The sequence below is a fragment of the Triturus cristatus genome, chromosome 7 (genome assembly GCF_964204655.1).
Source record: "Triturus cristatus chromosome 7, aTriCri1.1, whole genome shotgun sequence".
In the NCBI taxonomy this organism is placed as follows: Eukaryota; Metazoa; Chordata; class Amphibia; order Caudata; family Salamandridae; genus Triturus; species Triturus cristatus.
The window spans coordinates 261,099,909-261,124,741 of record NC_140590.1 but is presented as its reverse complement, the minus strand read 5'-3'; the positions used below and the strand labels follow the sequence as shown (position 1 = coordinate 261,124,741).

The 24,833-nt window shown below is 43.9% G+C and overlaps 1 protein-coding gene across 2 annotated transcripts in view; it reads left to right on the top strand.

Annotated features, from left to right (window-relative positions):
- Positions 1 to 24,833, top strand: part of IRF3 (interferon regulatory factor 3) — a 160,954-nt gene that overhangs the window by 72,848 nt on the left and 63,273 nt on the right. For both annotated transcript variants that reach the window (XR_014966408.1, XM_085616157.1), the window contains exon 3: positions 10,275 to 10,458. Coding sequence is in view for 1 of the 2 variants with exons in the window: in XM_085616157.1 (XP_085472283.1) it covers positions 10,275 to 10,458 (184 nt within the window). In the remaining variant the exon portion in view is untranslated. The remainder of the gene's footprint in view (positions 1 to 10,274; positions 10,459 to 24,833) is intronic.

Genomic DNA, 24,833 nt, shown 5'->3' with positions numbered 1-24,833 from the left:
CCATTGATCCCTGCCCCTACCGACTCTTCAACCTCAGAAGAGATGAGATCAGCCGCCAACTCACCACCATAATCATCACCTCTCTAACCACAGCCACCTTTCCCGATGCCTGAAAGCACACCGAGGTCAGAGCCCTTCTCAAGATACACTCGACAGACCCCAACGATCTCCAGAACTACTGTCCCATCTCCCTGCTCCCGTTCCCCGCCAAAGTCCTGGAGAAGGCCATGAACCTCCAACTCACCTAACACCTGGAGAGAAACAACATACTAGACCCCTCTCAATCAGCATTTAAACCAACAACAACATCAAGACATTTCTGATCACTGCAAAAGACGACATCCATGTAGGAAGGTGGAATCTGACTGCATGGTTACCCCCACTTTTTGCCTGGTGTTTTGCTGGTCTTCGACTTAGTTTGACTGGGATCCTGCTAATCAGGACCCCAGCCTTTCTGCTTTCTCCCTAAATCGGTTGTGCATGTACTTTAAGTACACTTCAGATTGGATTCTGGGGTACCCTTCTAAGTCCCTAGTATATTGTATACTATATACCCAGAGCATAGGTACCCCAGAGGCCTCATAGGGGCTGCAGCATGTATTATGCCACCCCCGGGAGACCATTCAAAATGACACAACAGGTCTGCTACAGCAGCCTGTGTAAGGTGGTGTATGCACCCCTTACTTAGATATAGGCTCACTATATCTATCCATATCACTGCACATATAAACCTATCAGTCACCCCTTTGGCAAGCCTTATCAATCCTGAAGGCAGGGTGCTGGGTTTTATGTGAGAGGGTTCCCATGCATGAGCAGAGCCCCTCTGCAGCTTTCGGAACCTCTATTCCGGGTTGTTTGTGATGCAGCCAACCATATATTCTTAAGTGCATTATAACCTTGTGGTAAATGCTAACTTTAAAATGGCTGCATGGAAACATGTCGTGTTTGGTGTCAAACACCTTGGCTGGTGTGGAGGTATGATTCCACCCTACTAGAGGGAGAAATATGGCAGCACCGGTACACCCGGTACCAGCTTTACAAGCCCTGGCATCACAAAATGGATGCTGTCAGCCACAGACACGAGTCTGCCCTCCTGCTGCTGGACGAAAGTCCGACTGGGGATGGCTGGACAATAGGTTTCCTGTCACAGGGAGGTCTGACCACCTCCCAAACAGGCTTTAGTGTATTGGGGCTGGGAGGGTGCACTCTGAGAGTGCTATGATGTCTGCCCTGGGGCACATTTGGCGTCCCTGTGCATAGTCCAGCTCAAACCGGTTGCAGGGGCTCTCAGCCCCTGCTCTGGTGCAAAACTGGACAAAGGACATGGGTGTAGCCACCCCTCTGTCCTGACCCTCTCATAGGTGGGTGCCCAGAGTTTGTCCCACCCCTTCCTTGGGTATAAAGTAGGAACCCCTGGCTACAGGGATTTTAATTTACCTGTATGAAACTTTGCTACAGGAACCAAGTACTTCAACTATCTACACTACGCTGGATGACCGTAGAATCTCCCTTGGAGTAAAGGAGTTACTCCCCTACAAGGCAGGCACCAAAGACGCATCTGACCGATTTGCATCTATGCAGCTCCTGACGGACTCCAAAGATTTTGCAACACAGGAGGTGAGTTTCTAAGCTATCCCGAGGCCGACCAGTGCTCTCAGCAACCCTGAGAACTGCAGCCCTTGTGGGGACCGTGTGACCCAAACTCCTGGAGACCGTGGACATTTGCAGCAGCATATGATTTTTGGTGATCTCTGAGGCTGTGCTTTGGGCTGCTTGTAGTGCAGACCTCGAGCAGTGATTCCACTGAAGATTACCTTGCTGGTCCACACCGAAGCATCTTTTCTCTGACCTCGTGGGTTGCAGTTGCCAAGGCTTGTTGGTCTCCAATCTAGACACTGACGCCCCAGCACTCGACATCCTTCGTGGGACAGTTTGCCTGCAGACTTTGGTCATTGTCAATGTCTCCTGGTCCCCGTGGCTGCAGAGTCAAGCTTCACCTCATCTCACCTGAAGCACCCGACATCGGTGGGCATTCGTCTATCGTGCCCCTGGTCACTGGCAAGTGACCCAGACTCTGTCCGCTCTGCTTTCAGGTTCTTCGCAGCTCCAATCCAGGCTTGGATCACACTGGACACTTCTCCTCTTCACGGCAATAGCACTTTGCAGCATCACGCCATTGAAAACGATGAAGATTCCCGACACCATTTGACACCTATGCACCCGGCTTCCCTGGGTTAGGTAACACGAGTACTCCGGTGTTCCTGTGGGTCCTGGCCTTAGAACCTTCTAAGTTTCAAGGGGTTTGCTCAAAGTCCTCTCCTAAGTGTCCTTAAGCTTTAAAATTCCAACCGCGACTTTCTCTTAGGATTGTACGGAGCTCGCGGCTGTGTTTTCACACTGCACGCGTCCCCCGTGGGTCCCCTGTGTCACTACCTTGGGTGGTTCCTTGGGGTCCCAGCGATTCTACATGCTCTAGGCACTATGTTTAGTCAAGTCGGGTTGTTATACCACTTTCTTAATATATGGTTTGGTCTCCCCTGGGGTCCACTGTGTATTGTGCTATTTACTGTCGTTCTAGTGCTTTAATATTGTGTATCTTGTTCTCTAATCTCATAAAGAGGTTAGTAGAGATTGTTTAGTAATAAATACATATAATTTATATATATACCTTGTGTGGTTCTCCTTTGGTCATTCAAGAGGTTATATTCTGCTAAACCAAGCTGCTTTACATTCCTTCGAGACTTAGCCTGAAGGCTGCTCTCCATAGCTACCACTAGGATAGCTTTCAATAAAGGTTGTCTTTAACCTAACCATCAATAAGGGTTGTTTGGACTGGTACAAGGTGCCCACTTTAGTGGTCAGCATATACCAGGCCAACTTCGCACAATCCACACCCTACTCAGCAGAGGAAAATCAGCTGCCATGAACCTGTTTGACCTCTCCACCGCCTATGACATGGTCTCCCACCACACACTCTTCAAACACCTATGCCAGATTGGTATAACAGACGACGTGCTCAGATGGATGGTATCCTTTCTCACAGGACGCACCCAGAAAGTTTGCCTCCCTCCCTTCACATCAAAGTTCCACAACTGCATGAAGAACATGTCTGCATGGATGAAGGATAACCACCTAAGATGGTAACGCATGCCCTCATCACCAGCAAACCGGACTACGGCAACGCACTCTATGCAGGCACCAACACAAACTCATGCAAAGACTCCAGATGATTCAAAACACAGCCATCTGACTGGTCTTCAACCTGCCAAAGAGAACTCACATCACCCAGCACCTGGAAAACCTCCAGTGGCTCCCAGTCCAGAAGAGATGCCATTTCAAGCTCCTGACTCACACCGACAAAGCCCTCCACGACCAAGGACACAACTACTTGAACCACCGTCTGCTCCTCCACCATCCCCCCCCAGAGCCCCTGCTCCGCACACCTCTCCCTAGCACACATCCCTTGTTTACGCCACCGCCGCGCCGAAAGATGCGCCGAAAGACGTTTTTTCTCCTTTCTCGCCTCCAAAGCCTGGAACACCCTCCCCCTCCATCTCCGCACCTTGTCCTCACTGACCAACTTCAGGAAGGGGCTCAAGACCTGGCTCATCGAATAAAACACCTACAGCAAGCCCCTGGATACACCTTTGTGTGACAAGCTGCGCTTTATAAATAGTGATTGATTGATTGAGAGGAGTTTCTTGATTTATTCATGAAACACAGGTGTAATTAACAATGACCTTTGCTCAAAATAATTTGTTGGAGAAATGAGTAGATGAGATACAAGTAACAGACCGTGCATAATCAATGTGAGTTTTACAGACGAGAACATAATTTTGTAGAGGAACAACACCAGCAGGAAGACCTTCTGCAACAGAGACCATGGTGTATAAGAAGTGGCAGGCATTAATACATTTTTGGCTATGACATTAGGTCTGAGATAGTTAACTTGAATACTTACAGCTGAACTCCTAGACATCAAAAAATAATATTGTGAGCAGATATAAGCAAACTATGGCTAGATTACCTATATTTCAACCATTTCAAACTTCACTGTCAGGAAAAGTTCATTTCAACCTCATTGTTCCGCAGAGTGAATCTAATACATATTTGCATGCTGGGCAACATGCCTTGAGCTAGTTATCTTGTTACTATGAATAGAAGTTTGAGCTAGAATCTTGTTACTATGAATAGAAGTTTTTTTGCATGTTGACAATGAGTGAAGTCTCTATGACTCAGATGACATTAACCTGAAGTCATGAATGCTGCACATCGTGTCTGTCTTCATATTCTGTATCCTGCAGTGTCGTAGATAGAGCTTTGTCGCCCTGGGCGATCCCTAAGTTTGCCGCCCGGTGCCGGTAAGAGCCAGGGGATGCTGCTTGCGACAGATGACAACTAGCGGGAGGGGGCATTTAGCGACGCCGATGCGGGAGAGTAAAGAAAAAACAAAACGTACCTTGTGCTTGCGGCTTTGCTCAAAAAAAGTGACACCCGGGGCAGACTGCCCCGCCCCTGCTTCACCACTGATTTTCAGTGAATTCAGAATCTACTTTGCAATTGAAAACATTAAGACATTGAGAAAACTTTGAATTTTGAGCGTTTTGCACAGCTTCAAGTATGAAAACAACATCACAACATCTAAAGCTGCTTTCTTTTGGGCCCAGAGACTTTTCAGCAGCTCATGTGCTGGAGACTTAGGAAATCTGTAACCCAGCAGGTCGCATAGAATTACTTTTCTGTGCTATACATCTCGTTTACACTCTGCACATCTGTATATTGTAGGAAACTGGGATTCTGTTGCAGTACCCAGCTTCCCCCACACACACACACTTTTTGCTGATTTCTAATGCACTTGGACTGAATATGCACCAGGTCCCTGCTAATCAAGTTCCCAGTGCCTGAGTTCTTTCCCAAAAACTGTACCTATGTTTCCACAATTGACACACTTCTGGCCCCTATATAAGTCCCTTGTAAAAGTTACCACTGGTACCAAGGGCCTTTTGACCAGAGATGGTCTCTAAGGGCAGCAGCATGTATCGTGCCATCCTCAGAGACCCCTCATCTAACACATAACACCTTGCCTTTGCAGACTGTGTGTCAACATAGCACACAACCCTATGTGCCAAGCCTACAAAACACTGCCTATCACCCCTCTAGCAGGCCTTACAGCCCTAAGGCAGGGTGCACTACATCACAGATGAGGGCATAGCAGTGTCTAAGTGCATTCCTAGACATTGTTAGTGCAGTGAATCCATATTGAGTACACGGGCTGAGAGTTTGTCATTCCGAACTCCGCAGCTCCATGATGGCTTTACTGAATGACTTTACTGAATGCTAAGAAGTTTGGTATCAAACTTCCACACATAACAAACCCACACTGGTTCCAGTGTTGGATTTATTACAAAATGCACTCGGAGGGCATCTTAGAGATGCCGCCTGAAAAACAACCAACTCTCTGGTGTGCAGCTGACTGGTCTGCACCAGCCTGCCACTTTCAGATATGTTTCTGACCCCTGAGGTGAGGGCCTTGTGCTCTTGTGGGTGAGAAACAAATCCTGCTCTTGGTGGAGGTGCTTCCCACCTACCCCCATTGAGGAAGCATTCAGGGCGGTGAGCCTCAAAGGCTTCCTGCCCTTTATTTCTGCTAGCCAGGGCCTCTCCAGCTAGTGAAGATGCCTGCCCCCTGACCAAGCCTCGCTTTGGGCAGCAAGATCGGCTGGAAAAGTCAGGAAAGGTATGTTTCCTCTCTGCCATGACCACCCCTACGGTGTCCTGGACCGAGGTGACCCCCTCCTTAGAAAATCCCCCATATTGGATCGAAGGATTTTAGCCAATCAGGTTATGGGGTGCCCCCGGGTATAGTCAACCTAAAGGTAAGTAGACCATTGGCTACTATTTGGAAGTGCCTGTTACACCCCTAAATTCAGTATTTAGGGGCTCCCCTGAACCTTGATCCTCAGTTTCCTGCAACCTACGAAGAAGAAGGATGAAGAAGACGCCATGCAGCAAAGCCTGCAGACGACAACTGACTATTATTGGGCCCAGTGACCTCTCCAACCATCCGCCCCAGTGCTGCTGGTGGTGCAGTACCTACCTTGGTCTGACTCTTGCCCAGTGTTGGTCCAAACCCCCGAAGACTGGATGTGTTAGTCGCGTACTTATCTGTAAATGTGCATAATCGGATTGCATTGCCTTTCTACCTATTGCACTAAATGTCTATCTCTTATATCTGCTAAGACTGCAACTGTTTGTTTGACATTATTAAAGTCTTTTAATACTCATGTAAAGTACGTCTGTGCCTTTACAACACAATACCTACTGTATTTGAAGAGGATTGCTATTCTTAAAACTGTTACTTACCTGGAACTGAGTTCCTCTTGGTTCTAAAATAAAATAACAAAGTAATAATTTATTATACAAAATAATTGGTCTTGGATTTAGTCTTTGAGTATGTGTAATAATTTCTTGCCTGAGTGTGAACAACAAATGCTTAACACAGTCCTCTGATGAGCCTAACTGCTCGACCACACTACCACAAATAGAGATTTTAGTAATATCTACTTAAGCTTCTGTCAGCCTCTGTCAGCCTCTGGGGATCCACTGGACTCTGTGCACACTTTACCTTACTTTGATATTGTATATACAGAGCCAGCTTCCTACATATATACATTATATATGTGTGTTTATAAATATAAATAGTAAATATGCAGATGGCTTGTACTATATATGCAGATGCGCATATATACTATACGCTGTGGCCTAAAGCAGACATCGACATCGAGGTTTGCCTTTAGAAACAGCAGTCCACAGGAGGCGCCAAGTCATCTACTTCCACTTACAGGCTGGTGTTTGAACAGCAGCACACCACTCAGGACACACACAGGGACCCAAGTCCTTTCAGGTGGATACTGTGACAACCGTGGAGGCAAGGGTAGAGGTTACCCCATTAAAGGAACCTCTGTCACTAAGCAATGACTCACCCATCATCTTCACCTTCCACCCTCCACCCCAATCATACCTATAGGGAAAGGTTGAAGCTCTTCCTTCCAAAATGAAAGTAAATAAACTCTTAGAAATGGTTGCTCTGGGTAGCCTAGAATTCCACCTCTTGGCGGAGCGACTGCCAGGAGTGTAGAACAACTTTGCGGACTTGCTCTGCAGAACACTTCAACAAATCCACAAATGGAATATCTATCCTCCAGTGCTGCAAAAGCACTTCTGCTAATGGGGCACTACAACCATTGCTGCGTGGGCTTGCATCTTGTATGTTCAAAATGTAATATTCAAAATCACAATTTCTAACAATCATATTTGATTTTTTTAAAGAATTGATTGGCTGATAAAGGGGGTCAATTTTTTTTCCAGTCATCTTGAAAATCACAATTTTGGTCAAAAGCTTTGCGCCATGAAAAAAATATTCCACAGCAAAAAGGAGGCATAATGGTCTCCATACGAGAGGGAACCAGATCACACAGCGGTAGACAACGCTTTTTCGCAGTGTTGGTCAACCTTCAATAGATCTCGTTGCTGAAAATGCCCAGACCTTCAAGTGCCCACAAGCAGAGTCCTGGGCAGTGCTCGTCGATTAGTTTGCACAGGGCATTTGCATGGGCTTTTCCTCCTAGTTTCACGGACACCACATGTTTTCACCAAGTACAAGATAGCCAGCTTTTGACCCAGAGACTATCTCCAACATGGGCCGGATAGCCTAAGCCTTCGCATTCTCATTCACACATCCACAGCACTGTACAGGCAGTTGTCGTCTCATCATGCACTAGGGACAAGACAGGCATCCAGATTCCAAGTGGCTTCATTTAATATCCTGCCTGCTGAGATCCTAGAATTTGGATTTCTGAATCCCCATTAAAGATGCATGCACATCCCCCAGGAGGCACAAAGGACAAGTTATTGTTACTTAGCATGTATATACTGCATAGTTCTAGCATCGGTGTGGCATCACAACAACCAGCAAAAGCATTTGGATGACTTTTCAGGAACGGCTCTAATGTTTCCATTGCAGACTGGGTCTGATTCCGTTTGTGGAGATGTTTCAGCGGCGACTGCCAGTGCTCCACAATGATAATCCTTCTTTCACTGTGTCCAGCAGATCTCTTATCACCCTTTCCAACCTGCAGATCAAAGATACTTGGTACATTTGTTGTATACTCAGGGCATGCATCCTAGGAGTACACGTATAAGACTAGTTGACAAGCACTTCTATCCCTTCTTTGTTTCACATACCAGTCCTGCACTCTGCACCCATCCAGATAAGCATGGTTTCTGCTTCTTTTTATACCATTGTGCAGCGTGCTGGTAGAATAAGCAGGTGTAGGAGAGCGCGTAACATCTCTCCTACAGCCTACTCTGTGATCGGTACTATGTTTCCAAGAAACAAAAATTTCAATGTTTGTTCAGTTACATTTTATTGTTTCTTGTTTAGAAGTATCGCATGGAAAAATAATGGGGCATATTATAAGGTTCGTCTGCTGTGTTTCAAGGGCTGAAGCTGGAGGTCCGCCTATCATCAGGAATTCACAGGAGACTAATGCCAGTCACAGTTGTTCTACTTTGATTTAGTTTCTAGACTTTTCAACACTGTTGTGTTGATAGCGTTAACAATTTATAAAGTATGGTATTATTCATTACGTCTGTGAAGAATAAACAAAATGTAGTTGCTTAGGGTATGACACCATACTTATTACAATTTAAAGACAAAGTGCTACAATCTAAAAATACCATTTAAAAATCCAAGATTCATTCCAAAGTTGTTTATTCTTCCTCTTATATCATAGTTTTAAATTTCCCACTTTGCGCAGTCTGCAGTGTAAAGGGCATTGCATAATTTGGATTTTATAGGAACCCCCTAGATGCTTTGAGCTGTTTCTAAGAGTTTCCCCATTATTTTCTAAGCGAACTCAATATACAAAAAATGCAAAACAGAAGCTGAGAAAAGCTAATGCGTGATCAGTCTTAGAAACCAAAAATGGCAGACATCGACCAAAGTCTAAACATACTAAGAGTGACTTTCTTTTCTTGTCAAACCGGAAGCCTGGCAACTTGCATTCCTTTCACAATTAATGTTAAACAAATATTAGCCAAAAAAAAGGTCTGGCTTCCTTGTGCACACAGGCATTCTATTATAACATGTATTACATTAACCAATGCTGTTTATCACATTAAAAATTGAATTTTTGGCTTTGACAATGCTGGAGAACAAGTAGCATAAAAGAACTACTTTTTGTATAGAAAGCTCTTGTGAATGCCCCTTGGTGTCCCTCCTCAATCTCTTTCTAGGTAAGGATACTTTTTCATCTGAGCTGCCATAATGGTTCGCAATTTAGTGCAGTAGTTAAGGGTATGAACTTCAAGGTCTCTCTACCCCAAACATTCTGCCACTACCATAAAGAATCTTTGGGCCCGATTCACAGAACTAACTTAAGACAAAATCCTAAACTTACTACTTTTGGTATTCACAGAAGTTAGGATTTTGTCTTAAGTTTGTCTTAAGACAAACTTAAGACTGACTTAAGACAGACTTAAGACAGACTTAAGTTAGGATTTTGTCTTAAGTTTGTTTCAAGTTTGTCTTAAGACAAACTTAAGTTAAAATCCTAACTTCTGTGAATACCAAAAGTAGTAAGTTTAGGATTTTGTCTTAAGTTAGTTCTGTGAATCGGCCCCATAGAGTGGAGTGAACGTGAGCACTAGTCCTGTCAGTCCTGTACTACCACACGATAATTTACACTGGCCTCCCAAAGGACCGCATTGGCAGGCACAAAGACTACAAAACCATGAAGCCGGAATGTGCCTAATCCTCCACAAGTGCAAGCATTTCGAGCACACCCGGAAAGCGTTCCACTGTCGCCCTCTTGAACCAAGAATTACATTGGAGTCTTCTGCAGTACCTAAAATTCTTACAGACAATGTGCACATACGTTCTGGCACAACAGAAAATTGTATCGGAAGTTGGTGGATATGTTGTGAGCTTCAGTTGAACATCATAGTCAGTCATTCAAGCCAAGGGGTTGATGCCTTCAATTTTCAATTTGAGAAAAACAACATATTATTCAAAACTAGAAGGCAGGATTATGCATACATGCAAACCTCAAACGGAAAAGCATATGAACATAGGAGAGATACTATCTACTAAAATATTTTTACAAGTACGTTATATGCCTCATTTCCCATCACCTCCAGACACAATAATTCACTGGGAATCCAGATTAATCCATTGTGTGAAGTAAATTATCCACTGTTTTCTTATTATGCAGGCCTGGGCAATCGCCAACGGTACCTATCACCCCGACAGAGATCAGCCAAATCCATCGGTATGGAAGAGAAACGTGCGGTCTGCCCTAAACCGCAAATCCGAATTACGGCTAATTGAAGATCACAGCTCTGACTCCAATGATCCACACAAAATATATGAGATTATCAACCAAAGCAGCAGATCAAGTAAGAGATATTTCCCTATTGAGAACGCTCCCTCTGTACTACCATTAATTTGGGTATGTTCCTTTTCCCAATCTCGAATCACTCTCTTTTCAAGTATATTTACAAATCCTCTTAGAGTGGCAATGGGCAAGCAACATATTTGTGGACGATCCTTGCTGTTTTTCTTGTTTCCAAGCATTTTGCATGCCCCCTCCTGCCCCCTCCCCATCTCTCCTCTGCACCTCTCACTTCGGAAAATCTCCTACATTGACAAATTTAAAGATCTCTGAAACTACACCAACAATAAAACAAGCATTTACAATGCCATGGTCTCGGCAATATTATAGGTAGAGCTATTGGTATTGCTCATTATTTTTTTATCATTTTTGTATCCCTAAATAAATGGCATTGTCATTTCTATTGGCATTAGCTTTTTTTTTTTTGCATATGTGATACCTATTGCATTAGCAGAGAGAGAGTGAGGTAGTGAGATAGAGAGAGAGAGTGAGGTAGTGAGAGAGAGTGAGGTAGATAGAGAGTGAGGTAGTGAAAGAGTGAGGTAGTGAGGGAGAGGGATGTTGTGAGGTAGTGATATATAAGCATAGAGTGATGTTGTGATGTAGTGAGATAGAGAGAGAGGTAGTGAAAGAGAGAGTGAAAGTGAGTTAGTGAGATAGAAAGAGTGAGGTAGTGAGATAGAGAGTGATTGAGGTAGTGAGTGATAGAGAGTGAAGTTGTGAGGTTGTGAGCTAGAGAGTGAGGTAGTGATGTTTTGAGAGAGAGAAGTTGTGAGATAGTGAGGTAGTGAGATAGAGTGGAGTAGTGAGGTAGAGAGTTATGTAGTGAGAGAGAGTGAGGTAGTCAAACAGTGATGTAGTGAGGCAGAGGGATGTTGTGAGGTAGTGAGATGTAAGCAGAGTGGTGCCTTCCACTTAGGTCAGATAATGAACCCACATCAAACCAACCCAAAGAAGCTTCAAGATAACTTCTCACACAACCGCCCAAAGATAGGAAGTATCTGTTACAGGTATGCTACAACATGAACGGGCAGCCTCCAAGCCTTGAGCACAATATTTAAGCTCTTTCACCATTATCCACACAAAAAATCCACATTCTTAAAACCATGCACAACAAATGCCAATTATTGGGCCTGCAGGAAGCTTCCGGACTACGTCGCCGGTATCATCACAATACAAAAGCTACAGTAAAATGCATAGGCCTTGAAGCAGTTCATCTTTTTTGTAAGGCTACAGTCCCAATTTAAACAACTAGAAGCTGACATCTCATGTCATGTCATGCTGTTGGCAGAAAAAATCTATATTGCACAGCTTGCGCTTCATATGGCTTTATGATGGAAGTGTATTTTCCAATATGAGCAAATCGACATGTACAGCAGGAATCATTTGTGACTTCAGTGGTGTACTATATACTGAGATTCGAGATGTCTCCACGGGACACATTAGCCTCTGTTTTCATGCTGAAATGAGGGGCATTCGGTGCCGCCAACCTTTTGGCAAAACTCTCTATGGGCATTTCAATGAAGAACACAGACAGCCATAGCGACCCCCACCACTCAAAGCCCCTGCCGGCCCCAACAGACTGCACGAAATCTCCAAAATGTATCTCTCAAGTTTAGCTTTTCATAAGTTTTAAGGAATTTTTTTGTCAAACTGTTTTTATTGGGATCACAGGGTTTCAGCATCGCACAGTAGTTCTACGGATTTCATGGGGATGTGTCTGAGTGTTTAATTCATGCGCATCTGCTGGGTCTGTTAAAAGGTAAAAATTATAAATCAATTAAAGGTTTTCGAGATTAACAAGTGAAAATCATTGGGAATTTTAAAAAAAGGGAATAATAGCAAATTTTCGAAGAAAACGGTTCTAAAATCGTGTTATAGTTACTGAGAAATTGTGGAAACGGCAGCGCCAGCTGAGTCCCTAACGCTGCGCCCAGCAGACTGAACGCGGCAGACAAAGCACAGGCCGGACGAACCCAATGCAAATATTGACCCAGAGTAGGAGCCCGGAACAGAGGCCGCGAGGAAACCGGAAGAGGATGGCCGGGAACACAGAATACTGAACGAGAGAGGGATGGAAATACAGGCAGACAGGGCTAACGGAAGGAGAAGGAGAGGCAAGGCAGGGGGCAGAGAAAGAGCGACGGGGAGTGAAAACAGAACAATACCGGCGGCGCTGGCCAATAACGTCATCTCACTGAAGGCAGTCCTAAAAAAATGGCGGATGGAAGCTTCGAAACTTTTTCGGATTCGGGGGCGTGTTCCTGCTGTTCAAGAAAGGGCGTGGCTAAAAAGTGGAAAGAACAGCAAGGAACACGCCCCCGAATCTGAAAAAGACAGAGCCTATTTGGAGGGACGGCTCTCTCCTCCAATGGCTGGCCTCCGTTTAGGAAGCCAGCCAATGGAGGAGAGGCAAAAAGAGAGGCGGGCTAAGGAGCCACTCTCAGAAACATTAAATCTCCAACTTCCGGTTCTGCCTTCGGCAGACCGGACGGTCCTCGACCTAAAAAAAGCTACACTGCAAACAAAACATGTGTAAAAACATTACCACTACTTCATTGCTGTCTCTCTGCTCTTACTGTCACTTTTTTCACATCGTCACACTGTACCTCCTCTGTACCAGAGGCTCTCAGTTTATTAGTGGACTCCTCCTTTCACCTCAGCCTTTAACTGTCTTCTAATGGCACTACCCTCCGTTACTTCATGGCCTACCTCTCCCCTCTTCATTCCGTCACTCCTTTCACCAGAGTCTCTCGGGTTCTCAGCCTGTCCCTCTTTTCATCCCAGCCTTTTAGTCCCTCCATCTTATCCATTCAGTCTCTCTATGCGGCTCTTCCACCAGTACTTCATAGCAGTCTCTTCGCTCTACTTGTCACACTGTCCCTCCTTTAGGCTCGCTCTTTTTATTGCCCATTAACTTGTTCTCCAGCGTCGCAAGCTCATACCATACCAATAGCACTATGCAAATATATATACTCTACTGCAAATACAAAAGCACAAGTAAAAAATATTGTCCTTTTTAATGCCAATTGCTCCAAGTTTAATAAATGCGAGACCTATTGCATTGTAAATGCTTGTTTTGTTAGTCGCTGGGAGATCAATCGCCATCTCTGGCCTCATACACCCCCTTTGAGCTCGTCTAGCTCCTGGAGAACTGTGGCAGTGAGAAGTGCTACACTCATGCTGCATCTTAAACAGTTGCGTATTTAAACTGTTAAGTGTCAACACACTGGTCAATAACCAGTCAAATTTCTTTTTAATTTTTTTGCATCTTTTAATAGTGCCAACTCTACCCGGCGGTATTGGAGCGCTTTACATGAGCACCAGTTACGTTACAAAAGAACACAATAATTATTTGGTAGGCACGGGGAGATTAGGCGCTCTGCCCAGAATCACAGGATGTTGAGCCTGCGCCGGGGCAAGAACCCAGTTTCCCATCTCCAAAGATGGCAGCTCTAGCCGTAAGGCTCAACTCTGAAACTACACAGGTCCTGTGGTGTTTATTAAGAAGCCCTACACTTAAAGGTCTCAGAACACGGCATCCATCTTGTTCTTAAGTCACACTCCCAGGCTGGCAGTGGACAGTTAAACCAGTTGCGTTCTGCTACATATGTGTTATTTTCTTTAATTGCGTTTAATTATAATTTAACTTGACAAAGTGCTTTCTTTATTTTTCTGTTATGCTGTTTTAGATAGCACAGCCATTACCCAACAAAGGTAAGGATTTACCAACAATTTGTGCTCGTGTAGAGTCATCACTGTTTTGACCAGCTCTCGCGGGTTGCTATATTGTGTAGTAAATGGGCTCTACATTTTGCATCCAGTTCGCTCCGCGAGCGACCATACACAGCTTCAGTAGATCCACCCCCTTCAGCGCGCTATACCTCGCATTTGTAAACGAGAAGTCAATCCTGTATTGACAGCAGAAGCATTCAATCACATTTACCATTATTACAAAGGTAAATAATCGAGGTGTTCTTGCTTTCCAGCCCTTTTGGATCTAGCCGATTCGCATTCAGTACTTTGTCAAAGTATTTGAAGGTCAAGACATACAAACACGAGAAGGATTTGCAATCAAACTTTTTTTTTTTTTTTTTTTTTTATTCCACGCTCCGTATATGAAATTCCCCATCTAAGCACTGTAACTGACAAATGTTAACCAATATAATGAAAACCCATTTGTGGCTGTTTTGTTGTGATTGCAACTTGTGTCCCTTAGAAACGCTGCACACCTATTGCTCAGCTGTGTTACCGCACGAGCCCGGAGGATATATGCACGTTGGCGCCTCTCACCACGAGCCGCACTCCGGGAGTGGGGAGGGCCCCCAGCCCCCTTTTATGTGAGAACCACGCCCGCCGGAACTGCAATTATGGAGCTCCCTTAACAGAATTACGACGTGAAGAAATGAATTGGAGAGCTGTGGTCAAATTTCTCTAAGCCTTGACATTTTTATCTTTTATGCTACCGTCTGCTTACCGACTCACTTACTTTCTTAATGCGCTCTAGCCGCAGCTGCATCACGAATCTCCACTGGGCCCCATTGAAACCCGGCCTGCTCCTTTCAGCCATATGAAACTGTAGCGGAAACCCATTCTCTGCGCTGAAAGTGTATCCTTTTGCCGTTGATGTAGCGCATATTCCACCTGACAATATTGCAGTACTTGGGCGCGGGGTCGGTTTTCTTTGCCGGCCCTCGAGGGCTGCTCTGCCTTTCACTTTCTTCGCTTTACTTTTCCCGGTCCAATAAGTGGAACCGTGAGACTCCATGCAAACACTGCCTGACACAGGGGCGAGTTTCGCGGGTAGTAGGCACAACTGAGGCAAAGAAAAACCATATAGAATCATAGGCTCAGTTTACAACGCCAATATATTTCTGTAACATTAAATACACTTTAACAAAACTACGATACTCTGACAAACCTAAAACTATGACGTCAAACCTTTTTCTTTTATTTTTTTTCTTTCGATCTCCGAAGAGTGCCAGTACGATGACCGCTCTACCAACTGAGCTGTTGAAGGCTCTAAAATAAGGGATTTCCGGTAGATATGTTTGGTAAGTAGATATGGCTGAAAGACTCCGCGCAGATATCTGAGCTTCCCAGCTTGGAAGCGTCTAAACAGAAGACGTTCTAAGTCGCAAGCTGGTAAGGCTACGTAAGGACCGGCTTCTCAGCACACTAGCTTACGAATTTAGACATTGCAAGTGAGTCCAATTCGAACCCGTGCAATTCAACAGTGAGAAGACCATAAACAGACGGTCTACTTTCTCGCTCAGGACACACACTCCCATTTTTTTTTTTTGTGCGCAACAACCGCGAGGAAACCGGAAGAGGATGGCCGGGAACACAGAATACTGAACGAGAGAGGAGCTGAACAGGAGAGGGATGGAAATACAGGCAGACAGGGGTAACGGAAGGAGAGGCAAGGCAGAGGGGGCAGAGAAAGAGCGACGGGGAGTGAAAACAGAACAATACCGGCGGCGCTGGCCAATAACGTCATCTCACTGAAGGCAGTCCTAAAAAAATGGCGAATGAAAGCTTCGAAACTTTTTCGGATTCGGGGGCGTGTTCCTGCTGTTCGAGAAAGGGCGTGGCTAAAAAGTGGAAAGAACAGCAAGGAACACGCCCCCGAATCTGAAAAAGACGGAGCCTATTTGGAGGGACGGCTCTCTCCTCCAATGGCTGGCCTCCGTTTAGGAAGCCAGCCAATGGAGGAGAGGCAAAAAGAGAGGCGGGCTAAGGAGCCACTCTCAGAAACATTAAATCTCCGACTTCCGGTTCTGCCTTCGGCAGACCGGACGGTCCTCGACCTAAAAATGTTTCCATTAATTTCTCTCCAGTTTAGCCTTTTTTTTTTTTTATACAATATTTTATTGAATTTTCCACACAATAGAAAACTTGATCCACTTGTTGCATTTTACAGCATAGTACTTGAGGGTATTTCCTCCTTAACATACAGTTTACATTCTTTCTATGTCGCATCTGCGTGAACCCAGACCTCCCCTTTGTTGTAATTCTAATTTTAAAATTCAGCCCATCCCCGACCTTGCGTACCACTAAGCATCCCATTCCCACCTCGCCCCAGGAATAAGCCCCTCTTTTATACACTAACATCTGAAATTGACTCAGCCCGTGGGGGTTCACATATGTTTCCTCGGAATTCATTCCATTTTCCCCATATTCTAGACCACTTCTTGGGGCATCCCCTGTGCATGTAAACCGCTCTTTCTGCCACCATAGCAGTATCCATGTCACCTCTCCACTGGTGGTATGTGGGGGGCAGCCCCGAACCCCAGTTCCGTGCTATATTGCGTTTTGAAATCGTCATCCCCAGTGTCGCCCACTCCTGCATCCTCAGATTTAAGTCTGTTGGTTCCCATATGTTAAGGAGGCACCGTTTTGGCTCCGGCGGGACGTCCGCCCCCCCCTACTTTTGCAATGATCCTCATGAGTTTTTCCCAGTAAGGTACTATCTGCGGGCATTGCCATTTTATATAAAAAAATGTACCCGGTTGCCCACATTGACGTAAGCACCGGGGGTCGGGCGCCCAACCCAGCTTGTGCATCAGGGTACGTGTATAGTATATACGGTGAAGAATCTTTTACTGCACAAGTTTGAGTTTAGAGGAGATCGCCACCTCTCGCGGGGATGCTAATGCCTCCTGCCACTCAGACTCATCCAGAACTCCCACGTCCTCCCGCCAACGATCTCGTTCCAGTTTAGCCTTTGTGTTCCCCTAAAATGTCTTCAGTTGTCTTGGTGTGTCCCCATTTCATGTTGTTACTTATTTTTATGAAAAATGCACATCTGCCCGAGCGGACTTCTTGGCACTGAGATCCCAAACAATAAACATAACTGGTGTTAGTCCTTAATACTATCACACACCTATTGAAGTCTAATTCAATAGTTTTTTTAAGATGTCTTGTGCTCCAGATGTTTATAAATAAACCAAAGATTGAGCAGCAGAGTTTGTGGCCTGAGACGTTAGAAGCCATACTGTCTCCTTTTCTAGCCTTTCTGCATTTACAAAGCTGAGTCTGAAACAAATGGGAAGGCACATTGGGCGGCCGTTCAGAAGTTGTCAGATGTACAGCATGCACCAAAAAACTGTGAAGGCCAACCTCATGGTTGCCACACCTCATTTAGAGGGGCTGAAACCTATGGACTTCCTATTGTGAAGCCTCAGCCATCGCTGCCGGTGAAAACCCTTGAGCCATTGGTCCATCCACCACAGTTTTGGCTAGATGTGAGAAACTTCCTCCTCATCTGTTTCATTGATGTTTTGTTTTTTTAAATAAAATCTTGCCTTGAGGAACTGAATTTAATTCTGAGCAGTCTTAAAAACACATAACCCGCTCTGCATTCTACTGTCTTCAGCTCATCTGTGTATTGTTTGGATTAACTGAAGGCATAGAGCTTCACTGAAGGCATAGAGCTTCACTGAAGGTATGGTGCTTTACTGAAGGCATGGAGAGCAGCACCAGGGAAGTAGGGCTCTTGCATTAGTACAGGCAGTTCTCCGCAGCATGGCAGTGGCCAGGGTTTCCGCTGACACAACAGGTTCCCGGTCACCCACAAATCTTAAAATGACTCCCGTAGCCTAAATTTCCCTTTTGAAAGCAAAGCAGATCAAGATCAAACTTTGTAAAGTATATGAAAACTGGTGCTCATTAACACATACAACCAAAGCAGCTCAACTAGGGTAAGGGCAACATGCTCCAAATGCCTAGGGTTGCCAGTGACCCAGCTGCTGCATTTTGTCAGGGCTCCAGCTAGTAGACATTTAGTCAAGGATGGCATAAATGCATTTCGCACATCAGAGCCTTATCGTTGCAAGGGCAAGCGCCATCTGGACCCTATGGATTAAAGCTATAAAGTAGAAATATTTTCTATCCTGCTCGTGGTCGGAAGGTGTAAATCTGCCTTGACACACTGGTGTTTGCAACTTTGGCTTTTTGATGGTTCAAAGTATTTCCTTTGCTTCTCCAGACTTGCCCTCTGGCATCCAGATTTCTTAAGGTCAACCTATTTTCAGGGCTTCTATCATCAACATGTTCAGTGTTGATGGATTTAGCTTAAGATTGTTCATCCATTGATTAGTCATACCCTGATCCTTCACAAGGAGTGTCTTCTGAGGCTTTTAGCTTGAAAACAAGCTGTTTATCACCAGTGTGATTCTGAAGACCTAAGCCAAAAGAGTGTCTGCATTTATTCAGGAGGAGCACATGTGTTAAAGATGAATGGTGACAGTTAGGAGCTGTGGGGCACTTTATGGGGTCCATGTTGTTTATTTGAAGGGAGGCAGAGTATTATACAGAAATATATCAGGAGAAAAGGATGTAATCCACTTCACTTTCATATGTAACTACTGTCTTCCACAGTCTGGTGTTAGGAGCTGTATGCTTCACAGTGTGAACGTCTGCTGACAGATCTAGAGTATCAATATTCTCCCTGACAGCACCCCCATCCACCTCCCTTCTAAATTCATGCAGTTTGTATATTGTCCTGAGTGGGACTGAATCCAGTCTGTGCTTCATCCAAAAGGGCATTATGTTCAAGAAATGGTTAAAGCCAGCCTATCGCCACTGGCTCAATGAGCTCTCTCAACAAAGGTCATTCTTAGACCGAGCAAAAATATGAGTGGTCGGAAGAAACCTCTTGCATCTTCTTCAGCAAGCGTGAAAGGATGCAATCAAACTTCTGTCCGTTTTATTGGGACATCTATATGTACAAAGAGTAGTAATTTTGTAGTTGTGTTATTTAAGATTTAGTTCTACAGTGAGATCTGTTTACAAAATTAATTCCATTCTCAATAAAACTATAAAAAACGTAATAAAAAACCCATGTCATATCATTTCCAGGACATAATAACATTTGCTGTGCTTCTTCATCAGAATGTTTGATCAGTCAAATACACAGGAGCTTAAACAAATGGCGACTACAGGCTCAGCAAACAAAAAAGATGTGGTTGAGATCTTGTACACCTCTATGCATAATTCACATAATCTATGTTTGACTTAAAAGTTTTGCTGAGCACCTATAATAATCTTTTTTTTAATAAAAATCTTTGTATTAGCAGTCTTCGACATAAAACATACAGTACAAAGGATTGAGCATGTGTTCATACAGTAAAGTCAGACAATGATTACAAATCCAGCATTAATTTACATTGGATGCTACGGAGTAAGGCCTTCATCATCTTCGACATTCCGAGGCAGGTTACATATATTCCCTTGGTACGAATTCCAGGGGTCCCAGATTTTGGACCACTTTTGGGGGCAGCCTCTTGCTATGTAGACTGTCTTTTCCCTGTACATACACCAATCAAGATCTTTCTTCCAGTCTACGATCTTAGGTGCCTGTGCCGCTCCCCAGAGCTGTGCAATATTTCTTTTGGCTACCATCAGCCCAAGTGTGACCAATTGCGTTAGGTAATTGTTTAGGTCTGTCAGCTCCCAGATGTTCAGGAGGCACCTATGAGCCTCTGGGCGGAGAGTAACTGCCAGCACTTCGTTAAGTACATCATGCATCTTTCGTCAGTAGAACAGTATGTGCTCGCATTCCCAAATTATGTGGGTAAATGTGCCCAACTGTGCGCAGCCCCTTCTACAATCCCCCCCCTCCCAGGTACTCCCATGTGTAGCAGTCGTGGTTCTGTTACATAGACTCTATGGAGAAGCTTAAACTACACTAACCTGAGACGTGCTGGAATGGCAACCACCCTCGGGGAGGACACTGCTTCCTGCCACTCCTCATCGTCCACTTCAATGCCATCCCCGACCCATTTGTCTCGCAGTGTGTGTAGGGGGTTTGCCATATTATTGATCAGCTTTTTTATAGATTAGTGATATATTTTTTTCGGGTAAGTGTGTTTAAACAGAGAGAGACCCCTTGTCAGCAACCAAGGGAGTAGAGTACTATCAGTACAAAAGACAAATTATCCCTTGACTCACTCAATCAACAAGAACCCCCTATCAACAGTGGAATTCTTAATTCATATAAAGCACATAAAAAAACTCAAAAAAGATCTCACTCAAAATCTCTGAAACACTCAAACAATGATACTACTATAACATGCAGTGCAAACAAATCAATTTATTTCTTTAGTACATGTGAATATTATTAAAACACAAATATTCTAAAAACACCTATAATAAAACACAATGCATCATTTTGGCATAATTAAAAACAATACAATTCATCAAATCAGGACATAACATAACATCTTATGACACTTTTACCACAGAGAACCCTAAAAAATAGGGAGGACGAACAATGATAGAGAGTATGCTTTGTCTTTTAACTCAACAATTCCCTGGGAATAATTTTTGCAAGCTTAGCCTGAATACATATACTCCATTTTGTATCTACAGGTCCAACTTGTCCTCGGGATAATGTATAGAAATGCGTCGGAGCGTTTCAATGGGTATCTGGTTATTCCATCTTTACCAAGACAGTCATTATGTTCACTTTTCTTTGTGGTATATTTGATTGTTATACCTTGTACAAACAAGTGTGTAAGGAAATATGTATTTAAAAACCTTAAAATAATTCGACTATACATAACTTTACAATGACATTCTACTAACACAACTCATAATTCTATGATCCGTTTTATACATACTCACATGTGTTACGGCTCAATTTAATCTCCTTATACGATATGCCCATGGTATTTACATCAAATATATTTCTCCAATTATCTATACTGTATATCAACATTTCATAAGGATATTTACAGCTTGTCCCTTCAAAGCATCACATTACTCCTGCATACAACCTTCAAAAAAGGAAACAGGGAAACGTTTTTTTGCTAAAGCACTTCTTAAGCTACCCCACATTTGTGTACAGTTTATGGGTGCAAAAAAACTCCACAGTCACCCGTGGTATAACAAATGAATACACCTATGATATTACACTCTCCCTGCTGCAAATAACCCATTCGTCTGGGGGAATATAGACCACTAATGGCACAATGTGCCTACATTGCTGTTCGCATATCTTCGTCATCAAACTCAATTTGAAAGATACCTATATAGATCACTAAATTCATTTGTATGCCTCAAAGACATTCTCTTTATTCTCACCTGAATTGCTCTTTTGACATCTAGTGTGTGATTAAATTGAGCCGTCCCATCGAAATGCGTCAACGCATTTCTATACATTATCCCGAGGACAAGTTGGACCTGTAGATACAAAATAGAGTATATGTATCCAGGCTAATCTTGCTAAAATTATTCCCAGGGAATTGTTGAGTTAAAAGACAAAGCATACTGTCTATCATTGTTCATCCTCCCTATTTTTTAAGGTTCTTTGTGGTAAAAGTGTCATAAGATGCTATGTTATGTCCTGATTTGATGAATTGTATTGTTTTTAATTATGCCAAAATGATGCATTGTGTTTTATTATAGGTGTTTTTATAATATTTGTGTTTTAATAATATTCACATTTACTAAAGAAATAAATTGACTTGTTTACACTGCATGTTATAGTAGTATCATTGTTTGAGTGTTTCAGGGATTTTGAGTGAGATCTTTTTTGAGTTTATCTATGTGTTTTATATGAATTAAGAATTCCACTATTGATAGGGGGTTCTTGTTGATTGAGTGAATCAAGGGCTAATTTTTTTTCCGGGTAAGTGGCCATTAAGAATCCTGTCTACCTATAACAATCTTAATAGGCAAAAGTGTTATACGTAATAGTAAAACCAACCAATGGCTTCGAGGGCAAATATGCTTGGGATTTTTCCCAATGCAGGAAGAGACAATGAAATTATATTTTCCTTTGTTTACAGTTGTTGGTGATGTCCAGATTCATGCTAATCCTATAAGAGAATGTTTTAAATGGGTTTCAACTGCAATAAGGACAATGGTTCTAATTCTTCTTTCTCCATTGTAAATTGTTCCAATATATAAATGAAACGAAACGTACTGTCTTCTCTCTTTTGCATAAATATTTCAGTGAACTCTCCTCACTCTGAATGTGGTACACCCAACATACAATAGCTACTAATCCCATCACAAAAGTGCTGTTCAGTCCTAGCTCCAAACAAATTGGCTGAATTGCAGTGTTTAAGTTACTCAATTTACAAAGAATTTTACCCTCAGTAATATTAAAAACAACTAACTCTAAACAATAATAACTTTAGTTGCATAAATAAGACTCAGCTGTGCCTTTATCCGGTATACTGGCACAAGATAAATGAAATGTCCACGGTCCATAACATTATAGTACCACCTAAAACAATTAGCATGCCACATAGAGCCTGTGAGAATTTAGGAATTATGTGCCTAGTCCTCTAAAGTTTCCAAGAATTCCTTTTGGAAACTCCAGTTTCTTCATTTCTCTTGGAGAAGTGAGCCTTATTTTCAGTAAGTATCAAATATTTACATCTTCAAACAGTCCCTGAGTATGCAGGTTTCCTGCACTGTCTCCTCCTAATTACTTTATATGTCATTTAAATTCAGCTGCTTTATGCATAAACATTTTTTTCCTTCTTTTTTTTAAAATTTAGGGCCTCATTACGATGTTGGCCGGAGTTGCCTCTGACTGATACAGTCGCGAAATCGGGACCGACCGACTTCCGGTCGGTTGTCCCGACTGTATGATACGATGTTACCGCACACTGTGCAAACGCATTCTTCCATTTCTGTATGGGAGCTTGTCCTACGCCCGTAGTCAAGAGGTAGGTGACTCCTCCTTACGATGATAGTGTGCATGGGCATCGACTCCATCCCCAGATAGTTTTCTTCCGCCATCGGGTTCGGATGTGTCTTGCGGCGCTCCGGTTCCGTGTCGTCTTTGAACCTTTTCGACACGCAATCCTTACCACTCTACGGTATTGTGTTTGATCGCGGTTTCCCTTTCGAACCGCATTGTAAAATCCAACAGCTTCGATCGGTGCTTTGACGGGGGCCATGAAGCCTACCCGCACCTACCACGCCAGCAGTACATGGAACGGACTCCATTTAAAAAATGCCCCTGGTGTGGTGCTAAGTTCCCTCACACAGACCTGCACGAGGTCTGTAACCTCTGTCTATCCCCGGAGCATGAAGAAATCAACTGCAAGGCCTGTTGATCATTCCGATCGAAGAAAACAATTTGTGACCGTCTGGCTCGACGTCACGAGATGAGACGCAGCACTAGTCCGGTGCCAAAAATCTTCGTAGAAGAGTCGGAATTCCAACCCAGCGCCGAAGAAGAAGAAGAACACATCTCCGTGTCTGAAGCCGATGACTCCGACTTGGAAGAGGACTTGAACGTCACTCCTGCTCAACGAACAGTGAGTAACGAGCCCCAACTGTCCACAAAAACACCAAAGGCTCCGGTTACACCTTTGCCTTCGGGCTCAGGTTGACACCGTGATAACATTTCAGATGCCCCACCTTCGAGCCCGGCTATGGAACGTAAAGACAAGTCTTCCAGCTCGGGATTGAGCCGACCCCATGCAGGTGCCGAACCCACATCTTCGGCACCGAAACACAAGGCTAAGTCTGACGCTCCACTGTCGGCACCGAAGACATCTTCGGCCCCGAAAGATTCCCATAAAGCGAAGGTTTCGGAGCGCATACCACCAAAACCGAAAGCTTCTGAACCGACACTGCTAAACCGAAAGCATCGGAGCCAAAACCAGTTAAAGAGAAAACGTCGGAGCCAAAATCAGCTAGAGAAAAGCCTTCTGATCCGAAACAGGGAAAAGTCAAGCCTTCGGAACCGAAACATCCCGCACTGAAGAGCACCAAACCTAAAAAGCAAGGAAGCCCTCTTAAACCTTCCGAACATAAACAGACTCCATCCAAAGAACTTCCTCCACAAGAATCTTTGGATCCGAAACAAAAACAGTTGCATATTGACGCTGAAACTGGAAAACTTCGAGCAACACTTCCTAAAAGAAGGAAGCTGGATCTCCCTGAAGACTACCGTATACCTCTTAAGAAAAAAGAAATGGGTACTAACCCCTCTCCCCTCTACATACCTCCCTCTCCTTCACCTTTTAACCCAAATTTACTTATTTTACCAGCAAACTCACCACCACCACGTTTCTCACCTGTGCCACAGGATGTTAATGATTGGGATGGGGATGGGAATGATAATGAGGACAACATTCCACAGGACTCAGACCCCTGGGATAATTATGATATGGACCCGGATCATACCAATGACCGCGATCTATATCCCTCCAGACCATCAACACCCGATGACAATATTGGTTTCGCCCAGCTTATTAATAGAGCTGCTCAGTACCATGGGGTGGAATTACATACTGATCCCTTGTACGAGGATTTCTTAGTGGAAACTTTCGCTCCCTCCCAAAAAAACAATAATACCTTGCTCATGCTCAAAGGTATGATAAAACACACCAGTGAGGTATTCAAAGA